Source organism: Chaetodon trifascialis, chromosome 21, assembly GCF_039877785.1.
Source record: "Chaetodon trifascialis isolate fChaTrf1 chromosome 21, fChaTrf1.hap1, whole genome shotgun sequence".
In the NCBI taxonomy this organism is placed as follows: Eukaryota; Metazoa; Chordata; class Actinopteri; order Chaetodontiformes; family Chaetodontidae; genus Chaetodon; species Chaetodon trifascialis.
This window is the reverse complement of record NC_092076.1, coordinates 18,246,211-18,259,718: the sequence shown is the minus strand read 5'-3', so window position 1 is coordinate 18,259,718 and position 13,508 is coordinate 18,246,211. Positions and strand designations below refer to the sequence as shown.

The window sequence follows — 13,508 nt, the reverse complement described above, 5'->3', positions numbered from 1 at the left end:
CCAGGTGAGCGTTTCTAAGTGAACTGTAAATTGATACTATATTTATAAGCTACACATATTTCACTGTTACAGCACATGTGACATTAACAGCTTGCTGGGTTAAAGGTAACATGGTGATGTTTACCAGGCATATTGTTTATCATATTAGGCATCTTAATTTAGTGTGTTAGCATGTTAATATTTGCTCATACTACCTAACACAAATTACATTTGATTCTGATGGAAATACTAATAGTTTTGCAGGTATATGGTCTCAAAGGAAAGTATTGAGAAGTTAATGGATTACCACAGTGATTGCAATTCATTCTGAGAGGGACATTGCTGTGTGGGATTCACGTATGTATCTGTCCAGTTTGATGTACGTATATGTGTAAGCTCAGTTTGTATGGAAGGTGGAAACAATTTTCCTTGCAAAAGGACAAATAAATCTAAATCTTATCTAATCCTCAGAGCCAGTGTGGCTAAAAAAATACACAAGCAGCAGAAAGTTCTCAGTGACATTGACAAATTTCCTCATCAGCTACTGTAGACAGCCCTATGGCTTGTTCTGACCTGGGATGTTGTGGATAGTGATGGCAAGGATGAGGAGAAGAATTCGTCGCCAGCTGCTTCCTGTCTGTCCAACTTCCTGTTGTTTACTTCCTGTTTCCTGTTCATCTGAGCTGCCAGAATGAGGTCCTCTCCTCCTCTGGTACACATCCCCGTTCTCTATTTTATCTGCATGACAGGAGAGAATAATGTTGAATACATAATGATGCCAACATCGTCCAACATTCATACACACTAACGCTAATAACGCTGCTGTTGACTCTTCCATGAAAGTCATATTTGTGTGCTGCTGCACAGTAGAACTGTGCACCACCACTCCACAGTCTGCTTAATCCTCATGAAGGTTTTCTTCAGTCAAACAGGGGCTTTGATTTGACTTTCTGGCAATCCAATGAGCAGAAGAGAATGTCTCATCTTTAACTTTAAGCGTGTTGGAAACCGGTCCATCATCTACTCTCTTAACTATCATACGTTTTGCTCAGGGGTGCTGTCACTTTTCCATGCAGCTGTATACAGAGGGTGTGTTACTTTTTAAAAATATTTTTCAACCCTGTGCTGAGCTTGTTGCACATGAAATTTCGTTCAATGTTCACTTGCTGTCTACTGAATGACAATAAAAGCTGTCTGAGTGTAATGTGATGTTGCAGCCTAGACTGAACTGACAGCATGCTGCACATGCACTCATTGTGATTGTGGAGCAACGTGCACACCGGCAGTACTCATATCTAACAGAGAAGCAAATCTATGTCTGGAAACAACATATAGCATAACAAAAGGGTGAATATGAGAGGAGCATCAGTTCAGTTTTAGCAGTGACCTCTACCTTCTAGTAACAATTCTCACCGCAACTTGCAATTGTATGAAAACTGCTTTTAAACTTACTGCTGCTTATGGACAGTATTTTATCAATGCTGGAGACGCAAAGAGACTATCCAAATCCTGTCCTAACCTTCCTGCCACAAGAGATCCTCAATGACTCTACCCATAGACATGAAACAAATATCTGACAACACAGAGCTATTAAAAGAAAAGCTGTTATGTGGGTTAGGGTTAGGTTTAGATAAGGGCTAAAATTAGTGCCAGTTAAAAGAAAAGGGGCTAAAAGCCAGTTAGAAAACAGTTAAAAGGCCCCCGAGGTGCTGGCAGGGTTAGGTTTAGATAAGGGCTAAAATTAGTGCCAGTTAGTTAGTTAGTTAGTTAGTTAGTTAGGGTTAACCCTAATGCACAGCTGTTCAGATGTCAGACCAATTTCATTGAAATTTGAATGGCTAAACTGATTTTAAGATCTGCATCTTTGAATGTATGAAAATACAAATATTGCACTAGGATGCAATATTAGCAGATATTCAACTTTAAAGAATTCAAATTTACATTAGAAAAAAACTTGACTAATTACTAAACTAATAAAAGTAATTATTGGGATGCATTTCAGTCTTTTATTCAACATGTATCATGACTAGAATACAGATGGAACTGCGGCCATTCAGCTCTGACTTGTCTGTCGAGTCTTGGTGGATAAACCCAACAATACTGGTTAGGTCTAACAGCTCCAAATAATAAACTGCCAAACTCTTCAAACCCATTTCCTGTGCCTTCTCCCTCAGGATTCAGCACTCAGGCAGCAGGAGAGAGTTAATCCTCGACTGAGGGTATGAACCAGCAGACTTAACTCTGACTTATTGCACTCCAACGTTTAACAATGCGGGAAACAAGCTCGAGCTGGATCCAGCTGCATCTGTTACATTAGCTACTTATGTGATGGACTCTTATCCCACTGTGTGTGTGGGTGTGTATACAGTGTGTGTATGCGTGTGTGATGGAAGGGATCTGAAAGTGGGGTTTTAGAGACCTAAATCTTTGGTCTTGCTCTCATGGTCAACCTATTTTACTTGCCACACACATTGACACAGGTCTTGCACACACCGCTCCATATAATGTACATTTACTACAAGCTGTGTACAATTTCACCATCATGACACGCACGTTCAATTAAAAATGAACTGTAGAGGGTGAGGGTATGTTCGGGGAACTCATCACCTCAGCATGTTTACAATCCTGGCTCTGGCCCTGTACAACCTTGTGCAACAATGCCTTTGAAAAAAGACTGTCTGAAAGGGTGCACCATTAACCCCATTTCATTGCAAGAAAAGAGCAAAGACCTGCAAAAGACAGAGTGCGAGGAGAGATTGTAAAGCAGAGTGATGCAGCGAGGAGGAGGCTGTAACAGCAGGCTTGCTGCCCTGCTGTTGAGTGTGGCCATTCACATCAGGCACCACTTTTGCCTTTAGATGTGGTCAGACGACACATGACATAAACGCTTTGTTTGAACAGCAAATAGTCAGAGTACTTTGCTTAATACTCAATTAGTGAGAATACTTGACTAGTTGGATGCATTGAAAGTTGCTTTATACCTGATCAGAGATAGAGAGAGACCAAATGTGTCAAGAGGTGCATCCAATAAAGCCCCACAAAGACACTCAAAATGACAACAATCAGGCTGGTTGCGACAGTTCTGTGAGGGCTGAAGCCTGAATATCACCAGGGAACATAAACAAAACTCTCAAATTTGTCAAACATTATGTAAAGAAGCACTCTTCCAATCACTGTAGTTTCTGTGAAGCAGTATGCTCAACAAATAATACCCACTAGATGCAGTATTTAAATCAAAGAGAACTTAAATAGGTTTATGACAGATTAAATCAGATGCCTCTGTTGGCCGCCTCAAGTCTGATTAAGTTGTCCGCCATCAAGTTGATATTTGCACCCAGAGGGACACAGAGCTTGGATTTTCATCTAAAATAAAAAATGTCCTGGGTTTGTCCCCATATCAATCCAATTATTAGCACTGCAATCTCTGTTAATGTCATGAAAACAGAGTTAATGGCCCGAGACAATCTAATTAGTGCAAACCCTTTGCCGGAGGTTGCACAGAGAATATTACATTTGCTTGACATAAACAGTTAAATAACAGGGAAAACACACCATCAATCAAATGGATACGATGGGTCAATTCAGGCCAACAGGAGTAATCAGCGGCATTATCATCAGCTAACTAAATGGTGTGATGTTTAAATATTCCATGTTTGGCCTTACAGAAGAGAGGTTGGGAATGCTGAGGACATGGCCTGAAGCACTGGGAAGGGTTTAGATAACTGAGTGATCTCTCCTACTCTTCTCATTCCTTGGAACAAAGCTTACACTACAACACTTGACCCTGCAGACTCCATGATCTTTACTCCTTGCTTGGCTGCAACCTGCTGATCCTAAATATGATCTACCTCCATCTCTCTCTTTCACCCCTCCCCTCCTTCTATTTCTCTCTCTCTCTCTCACACATAAATTCTCAAACACAAGCAACTGACCTGTATTAATGCATTGCACGTGTCCCATTTTGCCATGTGTGCAGCTGAAAATTGGAATTATCTGGCAAAGGTCAAGTGATTGGGAATGTTGCTTGAGGTGCTCTGATTACACCCTGAGTCAGAAGACCATTTTAAAAGTCAAAAACCAAGAATCCATTTCCATCCAATTCAACTTCCCAAAGCACTTTAAACATAATATTTACATCCACAAACCTCAAATGCAATCCACAAACACTGTCGTCAAACAGATACAGAACTGTATGATACTGCTAAAACCATGTTGTACATTTCCATGATGAAAGATTGACGCAATATTAAAAACACTTGTAATCCAACACAAAAAGGCTGCAATAAATCCTGCCTTTGTGAAGCCTGCAATGTAGAGAAGTATGATCTATAGTAAAACACCAACTAAAACATCAGAAATGGATACAGACTTCAATCATCACCTCTCATTAAAGAGTGAACACAGTATTGCAACTTCTCTCAGGTAATAATTGCTGCTGGGTTGCTCTGAATGTATTTCGATCTTCCAGCACCTGTTCTTCACGCTGTATTATCTAGAAAATGTGTTGGCAAACTGCTGATGAAATGTGGAACTTAAATGTACGACAAAGGGATGCACAGATCAGATCATTCAGCTGTCCAGTTTAGATATTCTCACTTCTAAATGGCGCTGCCTGCCAGCTCACAGACACACCAGAGGCTAGCTGAGAGCAGCTGCTTTGTTGGGTAGTGATGGCAATAATGACAAACTGCTGGTGAAGTCACATCTGAAAATGCTGTGATGTCAGCCTGATGACATGTAAAGCTGGGCAGGCACCAAGCACTTTTTTTATGAATACTGTACATTGTGTTAACTCACACTGCATCTTATGCTCGGCCTGTACAGATCAGCTGACCGGCCACGACACTGGTGCTCACACTGAACATACAGTATGTAAGCAAGGAGACACCCTTTGGTTTTGTCCATTAATAATCTGAATAAAGTTTACTTCAATAAGCACAGCAGTCTCAAGGCTACAGTTTTACACAAATAAAATATTATTCCAATATTATTAAAACAGCTGACGACAGTTTCTAATGGATCTTTTGACGGCAGCCATGTGGGAAATCAAACCATGGAGCTGCTCAAGCTGCAAACGGCCCACCAAAGTTTCTGACACACCAGAAAACCGTCCAATGGTCTGACAGCCAGATTGTTGATCATCCTGGTGATAAATCAGGTGTTGTGGCCTCCCTCAAACTGCACGTCAAACAACAACCATCTGGCAGAAATTCAGTCTGATTCCAAAATAACTTGAGGCTCAATCCTTTACACTGTCCTTTACACTGAACAATTACTGAACTACCTGTCTGAAACTGATGTGATGATCACTTTACACTGTCAAATATTTCAAATTGGGTGTTGGCACCAGCAATTTAGCCCATTTGGCCAAGTCTTTCCCAAAAAACTGCAGTCTTCTTATTCTGCTCTTGTGACATGTAAGCACCAAAGTCCAGATCAAAAACCGAAAAACAGCGAGAGCCCCACCATGTTGTTCCCTGTCTCTTATTTATTGCATGCTGGGATTACATTTTATAACCTTAAAAGAAAAAGCAAAATAGAAATTGGTAGATAGAGGAACACCATGCACAGAAGGAAATAAACATCTCAGATGGTTATTCTCTAACTGCAGAAGTAAAGACACTCGGCTGTGAAGAATGTAAACCCACATGTAAAAGGATAAGTGTTTTTTTTTTTTTATCTTTATTCACTCTCTCAGAAGACTGATTTCACAAGGACACACATGTTGATTGGCATCCCTGGACGTGAGATTGCCAGTGAAAATAAAAAGTAGCAGAGCTCTACTGAAATGCTTGCCAGCTGTAAACATCTTGGTCAACAAGCCACCTATGTGCGTGGGATCCTGCAGGTTCATTGCACTGATGTCAACATTTCCAACCAGGTAGAGAGCAACTCAAGACAGCTGCAGCAGTGTTAATAGATGCTTAAAAGCCAAGACGGTAAACAGTGGTGACACGCTACAGTTAAGTGACACCCTCATTAAGAAAAGTACTGCAAAATGTGGCCAAGTTTTAAGAAGGAAACTCAGAGATGAAAGCTAAAAATCATCAAACATATCTTGATGATATAACTGAGCAACTCATGTGTGGAACTGTTTTACATTATTCAAGGAACCAGAACGACCGACGATTTCTAACTACAACAAGACAAAGAGTGTGTGCCTTTGAGACTTTACTGAGGCACAGTGGTGCTTTGAGCTAAATGCCAATGTCTGCATGCTAACATGCTCACAGTGACAGTGCTAACAGGCTGATGCTGAGCAGATAATGTGTTACTATGTCTTACTTAAGCATGTTAACATGCTAAGATTTGCTAACAAGCATCAAACAAAGTATTGCAAATATAAATGCCATTAGTTTTGCAGGCATTTGGTCATTAACCAATGTATTGTACAAATTTGGCCTGATGGTGGCGCTAGATGAAAGATAAGGACAGATAAGGAAGTTATGTGGCAAAAAAAAAAAAAAAAAAATCTCATGATGGCACGAGAAGAAAAGTCAGGAAATCCATCCATCCATTGTCTATACCCGACTATCCCTTTCGGGGTTGTGGGGGGGCTGGAGCCTAGGAAGAGCCTGGGAAGAACATGCAAACTGCAAAAAGAAAGGCCACGCCCGACCAAGGGATCGAACTGGTGACCTTCTTGCTGTGAGATACCCGCACTACCTGCTGTCCCACCGTGCCACCAAAGTCAGGAAATCACTTAAGTCATTAGGATTCATCCTCTGGGGACCAGAATATCATGGCATCCAGCACATAGTTTCAGACTGAATATGTCAAAATGTTGGACCGAGCATTACTGCAAGCATTGATGCCCGCTATGAATAGTGAGAGCTTTAGCTTCTCTGTGAAAGGTGTTCAGCCACAGGCATTTCAGATATGTCACTTCACGGATTGAACAGAAAACACTGCAGTCTCTTAGCAACATTACTGCATGTAACACATCTTCTGACAAGCATGGAACTAAAGTGACTGCGAAAATCAAGTACGCCACACATGATTCATCTGATGTAGCCACTGCAAAATCATGCAACATGCTGCAAACTGTTGAACATGAAATGTATTTTATCTTTTATTCTATAGTTTGTGAATTTGTTTGTTTGTTTGTTTGTTTGCTGATGCTAACACTCAGCTAATTATGTATCTATAACTGCAAAGAAGAATATAATACAGTATAAGAGCAGGAAAAGGTGTGAACACTGATGAGCGGAGGATATTCTTGTACATGCTGCTTTTGAATAGCCCAATAATGCTGATGTGTGTGTGTGGGAATGCATATTTATGCACCTGTGCACAAGCATGACCCCGTTAAGGCACATGGTCTTTTATGAGCAATCAGATAAGGCAGACATGCACTAAACCGTGACAAACTTGGTGGAACAACTGTTGAAAAGAAGAAAAAAGAGAGAAAAGGCAGACTGGAGCCACACTGAAGGCCAGTCATGATAATGAGGCATTACAGGAGCCACATATCTGACGTAAACCTGACGAGACAATCAGTCAGGTTGACACCAAGGCCCGGAGTGCAGCCGTTACAGTGGTGGTGAAACGACTCTCGCAGGGTTTGAATATCAATATGTCAGCGGTTTGCATTAGGAGGAATCAATATTCTATTAATTCATGGCCTGTTTTTTCTTTTTCGCTCTTACACTTTCTTTAGAATACAATTCTTAAAAACAGGAGGAAATTGGTCATTGGTTGGGGACTATTTTCAGCGTGGATGAAGACACATTTAGAGCAGGAGTGAGTACTTACAGGACTAGGAGGGTGTACATTGTAATGAAACGTCACCCAGTGCAACAGTGTGCCTCACTGATGTGTTTTTAATAGTTTCTGGATAAGAAGTCAAGTCAACTTTATTGTCAATGCTGCTATATGTACAGGACATGCACAATGGCACAGAAGAATGAGATACATTCAGCCGCGGCTACAAAGGTGCTTGATTATTGAAGACCGTGATGGCCCTGTAGCTTACAAGACTGTAGGAATACTTTGTTGGCTTTAGGACTATTTTTGATCACACATGCTGATTCAAAGCACTGCAGCCTCTGAGTGTGCTGTTGTATTTCAAACAAACACGTCTAATTGGCGATTGGATGTTGTTGTTGCAGGTGTACGAGTGGGCAGGAAATCTCGGCTCTCTACTGCTCTCTCACTGTGCTTTTCAGACCTCTCTATATATTTTCCGGGAGCACGCTGGTAGCTTCATGGTTAGAGCGCATGCCACATGGCCACACAGTCGCAGCCGTCACTGGTTTGATTCCAGCTTGCGACCTTTGTTGCATGTCACACACTTCTGTCTGCCTCGTCACCGTCTCTGTCCAACAACAACAACAACAAAAAAAAGAATAATCCCATTTTGTATAACTCTGATTGCAAAAAAGTTGGGAAGCTGTGTCAAACATAAATCAAAAAAATCTGTAAACTGTGCAATATTTTAGGTTTGTAAATACTATTCCCGGTACACCCTTTTGTATATACTTTGTGTTAACTGCATGCACTTTGTCTTTTAATATTCTATTCTGTTATTGATGCTGCTGTGAAATTCGGTATTTCCCCTCGTGGGACGAATAAAGGAATATTGAATTGAATTGAATTGAATTAAAAACAGAATGCAATCATTCAGCATCAGCTTCATCCTTGCTTGTGAACAACTGAGCCTTTCATACCCAATCATGATACTATCACCTTTTACCAATGAACCTGTTTACCTGTGGAATGTTCCAAACATTAAATATATTGTCTTTGTACTGTTTTCAATGGCGTACACTGGAGGATTGCAAAGTTGGTCCCTGCCCACATCAGTGCAGAGAAGAAAGTTCTTTTTCCACCTCTTTCACAAGTGCAAACATAAGTGGAGTTGTGTACGCCTTCTCAAGGCCAGTCTAGATGGTGAGTAAGTGCAGCACACACGGCACGCATTTGTTTTGATTTGTACTGTATTTGTCCTTCTGCTGGTGTTTTCGTGTCTTTTTATTTTTACTTGGCTCTTCGGCTTGGACACAAGGCCTTTTAAGGACCACTTTCTTGAGAGTTTGGTCGCACTGGCCTGTTTTGCTATTTCGATGACAAGACTGGTGTTTTGAAATGTGTTGTCTAGCAGCGTGCTATTTGAGAAGCAGCAGGGAACAGGTTTATGGAGTGTCTATAGGAGGCCGACACTCTGCAGAGATTTATTTTGGTCGCTGGTGTGCATCTATGTGTTTCTTTTGCAATTTAAGTTTCTCTCTTTAGGATTTCAGTGGTGAAGGCTGAGTGCTCGGGCAGTTCCTGTATCACTGCTTCATGTTTGCTCAGCTTGTGTGAACAGTTAGTGTGATTCCTTGCTGAGCAGCGTGTTTTTAAGGAAGAGCATTTTACTCACTGGGTTTTACTTTTTAGTAACATTTTCTCTCTATCCTGAGTGAGGATTTTCAGTCAGGGTGAAATAACATGCACGTTACCTTGGTAATGTGGCAAGCTCACAGATTAAAATCTTAAAGAAACAAAGACAAACTCAACAATAAAAATAATGAATTACAATACTCGTTACATTGCTTCCTTTAGTCAGCCCAGCTCCACTAAAGGTGCCTTTAAACAACCTCAAAGCCTCACATGCACATTTCACATAGTCTGCATTCAACATGTGTGGAAATAGCTGCAGCTAAAGCTGAGCAGACACTGTGAGTCTTTATTGACACTGTGTTATCTCACACTGCAGGTTTAAATCAGTGTTTGTGCCCAGCCACGATGTGGTGATCACACTGAATGTAAGCATGCAACCCGCTCTCAAACAAGGTGGCTGTGTCCTCAACAATGTCAACTACAGAGAGAGGCAGCATAAATTTGTGCAATTCTACTGTTTACAGAAAGGAGGAAGAATGAAGAAGAGCCACTGATGGGTGGAAAATATGTATGTCTGTCTGTTTTCTATCACAGCAGTCTCAAGATAACAGCTTCCCCCCAGCATGTAAAATACTACTGCAATAAAATGAAAGCAAGCTGTTTGCAGTTCATTACAGAACCTTTGACAGCAGCCACGTGGGAAACTGAACCGCAGAACTGCTCAACCTGCGAGACAGCAAACCAAAATTTCTGACATGCCAGAAAACCACCTGATCTGGAGCCAGATCATTGATCACTCTGGTGATCAATCAGGCATCGTGACCTCCCAACACATTCTGCGACTCAAACTTATCTATGTGCAGCGTCTGCACAGCTTAACCGCTTCCCTTCTTCTGCAGCACCAAGCTAACAAGTCTTGGACCAGTCTTTCCACTAAAAACAAGAGAGGAAACCAAAATAACCTCCCATCAACCTCCCAGGAAGGCAACAGACAAGTAGGCATAATGCATGCATAAAGGTCCATCACTGGGATTAGTAACTGCAATGGGATTACTGGACTTGCAATTATGGTCCCCTTCACTACTTGTGACCACATGATCACATTACTGTTATTATACAGTATACAGTATTATAGAGAAAGTAACAAGCTGAATGGGTGAATATAACAACTAATTTAGATTTTGTGTAGTGCTTTTGTTCACACTTAGATATTAGAGCAAAAAGAAAAAAAAAATCACCCACATCTTAACTGCATTACCACAAGCAGGTTTAGGTGAACAGTGCTTCCCAGGTGGAAGTGTGACATGAGGGGTCCATATGTGGTGCTACGTTGGATCACTCTTAATGAGAAGGAACAGCAGGATGGAGAGGGATAACCTTGTTAAGTAACACCCCACTGTTCCCCACACTCCCCCCCCCATCTTCCTGGTTCTGACTCTAAGCACAGTGGCACAAGTGGAAACACTGTTGCCTCACAGCTAGAAGGTCCCCGGTTTGAATCCCGCTGTGGGCGCTGGTGGCGTGTCCTCCACCATGCCTTCGGCGCCTGCTGCTGCCCTTTCTGTGTGGAGTTTGCATGTTCTCCCCATGTTCACCCAGGGTTTCCTCCTTAAATAACCCCCACTAAAAACATGCAAGAAGATCACCACCTGACCAATGGTGACGAAAAAGGATGGGTCCCCGTGTGACGCTGGCAGCCCACCGCTCCTGGTCTGTCGCGGAGGAACGACGGACCAAGATGGGTCAAACGCGGAGAATTCATTTCACAATAGCATGGCGTGTGCATGTAGTGTGCATGTAATGTGTGTGATTAATAAAGTACAGTTTCTTCTTCTTTCTTCTTCTAACCAATCAGAAGCTACTGATTGCTTCGAGTGGACTTAGACTGAGGTAAATGTGAGGGAACCACAGAGGTAGATTCATAAACAGATGTAAATATTTAAATATAAAATAATAAGAGTGTAAACATAAATAGGTTAGGGTCTGGTTCAGATTGCCCCCTCCCCACACACACACAGCTCATAAGAGCATATTTTTGCAGTCTCCTCCAAACACCTGGCAGACTGGCCTGTTACTTTGATTGACATGTGGGTGGAAACACTTCATTGAGATGATTAGCTCGTGTTCTGCAGTGGAAGTCTCCCGCTACTTTCAGTGACCTTGGAAAACCCACACAAAAAGCAAAAGTAGAATTCGCCATCGACCTTCTGCATTCTCTTGCAAGCTGGTAACATTTGAAAAAGATGTCATCACTGTTTTCGTGAGCAGTGAATAGCATTTTGTAATCAAAAACTACCTCCATCTCCACTTTCTTTTACCCATTTCTCTGTCTCTTCCACCCACGCGCCCTCCCTCTCACACACTCGCCGACTCAGTGTCTTTTCCTACCTCTCTCACATCTCTACCCTACAGCCTGGCAATCAGAGCTGCGTCCTCCCCTCACCTCCGTTCCGTCTGTCTGTCCATACTGATTGTGATTTCTACCACCAGAACCCCCCAAAGTAAAATACTCCTTCATCCCTCTGCTAGGCACTGGCTTGCTGACCCTAAATCATCCTTCTTTTCACTCCACTGCTCCTCAGTAATCACCCTCCTCCTCCTCCTCGTCCTCCTCATCCCTCTCCTCCTTCTCCCCCTCGTCTTCTGTGTCACGGTTCACTTACACAGCTCCATCCTCACTTGCGGTGGCTCTGCCTTTGTCAACATCAGTGCTGGGAAAAATGCCAACACAAAGTATCACATTCCGGTCATTAAGCTGTTTTATCCCACAGTGTAAGCTTTGGTCATCCCTTCAGTGCTACAAAGAAATTAGATACAGAGCCAATAGACAGATTGCTACTTGCTTACAATAACTTATTGTATATAAGCATTCAATCTCTATCATCATTTCATTGCTTCTACTGCCCTTTCCTTTCCTTTCATCCCTCTCCATGCATATCCACAACACATGCAAAGATGATGCATTGAAGGCCAGACAGGACATGATGGGATAAAAGAAAAATGTCACTGTAAAATGAAAACTGTGCCAAGAGCACATCACATACATGCTAGGTTGCATCATAAAAGTACAAAAAGATATACTTGGAATTGTCAACTACAACATATTTGTATTTGACTTTGCTCTAAAGCACTTATTTAGTGATGATATACAAGTTCTTCATAGGCAGGTTTAAAATTGATCTAACAGTTATCATGTCCTGATTGGGCTTTAAAGGATTGGTTTGAGATTTTGGAAACATGCTTATTTGCTTCCTTGAAGACAGTTGAAAAGATCAACACTGTTGTCATGTCTCTTTATTGATCATGGAGCTGACGCAGAAGGTGGTTAGCTTAGCTTAGCATAAAGACGGCATAAAGCAGCTGTAAAATAGTGTGTGTGTGTATCCGTGTTTGTATGTTTTGTTTTGTTTTTTAATTTTACAGCCTGTAACAACGCTTTTGTTAACAGTTTCTCCATTATGAACAGGCAGAAAACCCATATCCACATGCATTTATGTACTGTTGGTCTGGGTTAGTTTCTTCCAGGTTTGGGTTATGCCTCTTAGCATCAATTAAGGGTAGTCTAGAAACAGATGTTATTGGCCAACATAAGTGGCCGACCTCCCTCATGTTTGTGTGGCGAAATGGGAGCACCTGATGGAAAACCTTCACAGAAGATTGGAGTCTGTCATAATGGCATATTAATGCCAGTGGTTTTATACAAACATGTTCGACAGTCACAATGGGGGCAATGCACTGGTGTTCAAATATCTTGTTCTGGTGTCCACATAGTTTTGGCTACACAGTGTATGTTATACTGTGTTATTAGGCACGCAGTGGGTGATTTTATATCAGTTATGGGTGCTTCATGCCTGAAGTTAAAAAGCTCAAGGATTGAACAAATGTCCTCACTGTATATCTGCAGTCTGCACTAACCTAGTTGTTTAAACACTGTTTATAAATGCTAAACAAGGGGTTTAAATTGTATTTCTACTACATGATAATTATGTGAAAGACTTTCCTTCCTATTAACATAGGTAAATGTATCATGCATTTTTTTTCTTTTGCATCTACACAAGAACACGGATGGATTCCAAAACTGAACAGCCATGTATACTCTTTCATTTATTTTTGCCCATTTTGCTGTCTTGGACAAAAAAAAAAAAAAAAAAAAAAAATCTCTAAAATACTGGTTGTTGGGTGTTCATCTACCATCCTGCAGTGCA

The 13,508-nt window shown here is 41.4% G+C and overlaps 1 protein-coding gene across 2 annotated transcripts in view; it reads right to left on the bottom strand.

The window, feature by feature from the left end:
• The window catches only part of LOC139350092 (zinc transporter ZIP11-like), a 122,101-nt gene that overhangs the window by 19,946 nt on the left and 88,647 nt on the right, over positions 1 to 13,508 (bottom strand). For both annotated transcript variants that reach the window (XM_070991190.1, XM_070991191.1), the window contains exon 6: positions 553 to 717. In XM_070991190.1, the coding sequence (XP_070847291.1) occupies positions 553 to 717 (165 nt within the window). The remainder of the gene's footprint in view (positions 1 to 552; positions 718 to 13,508) is intronic.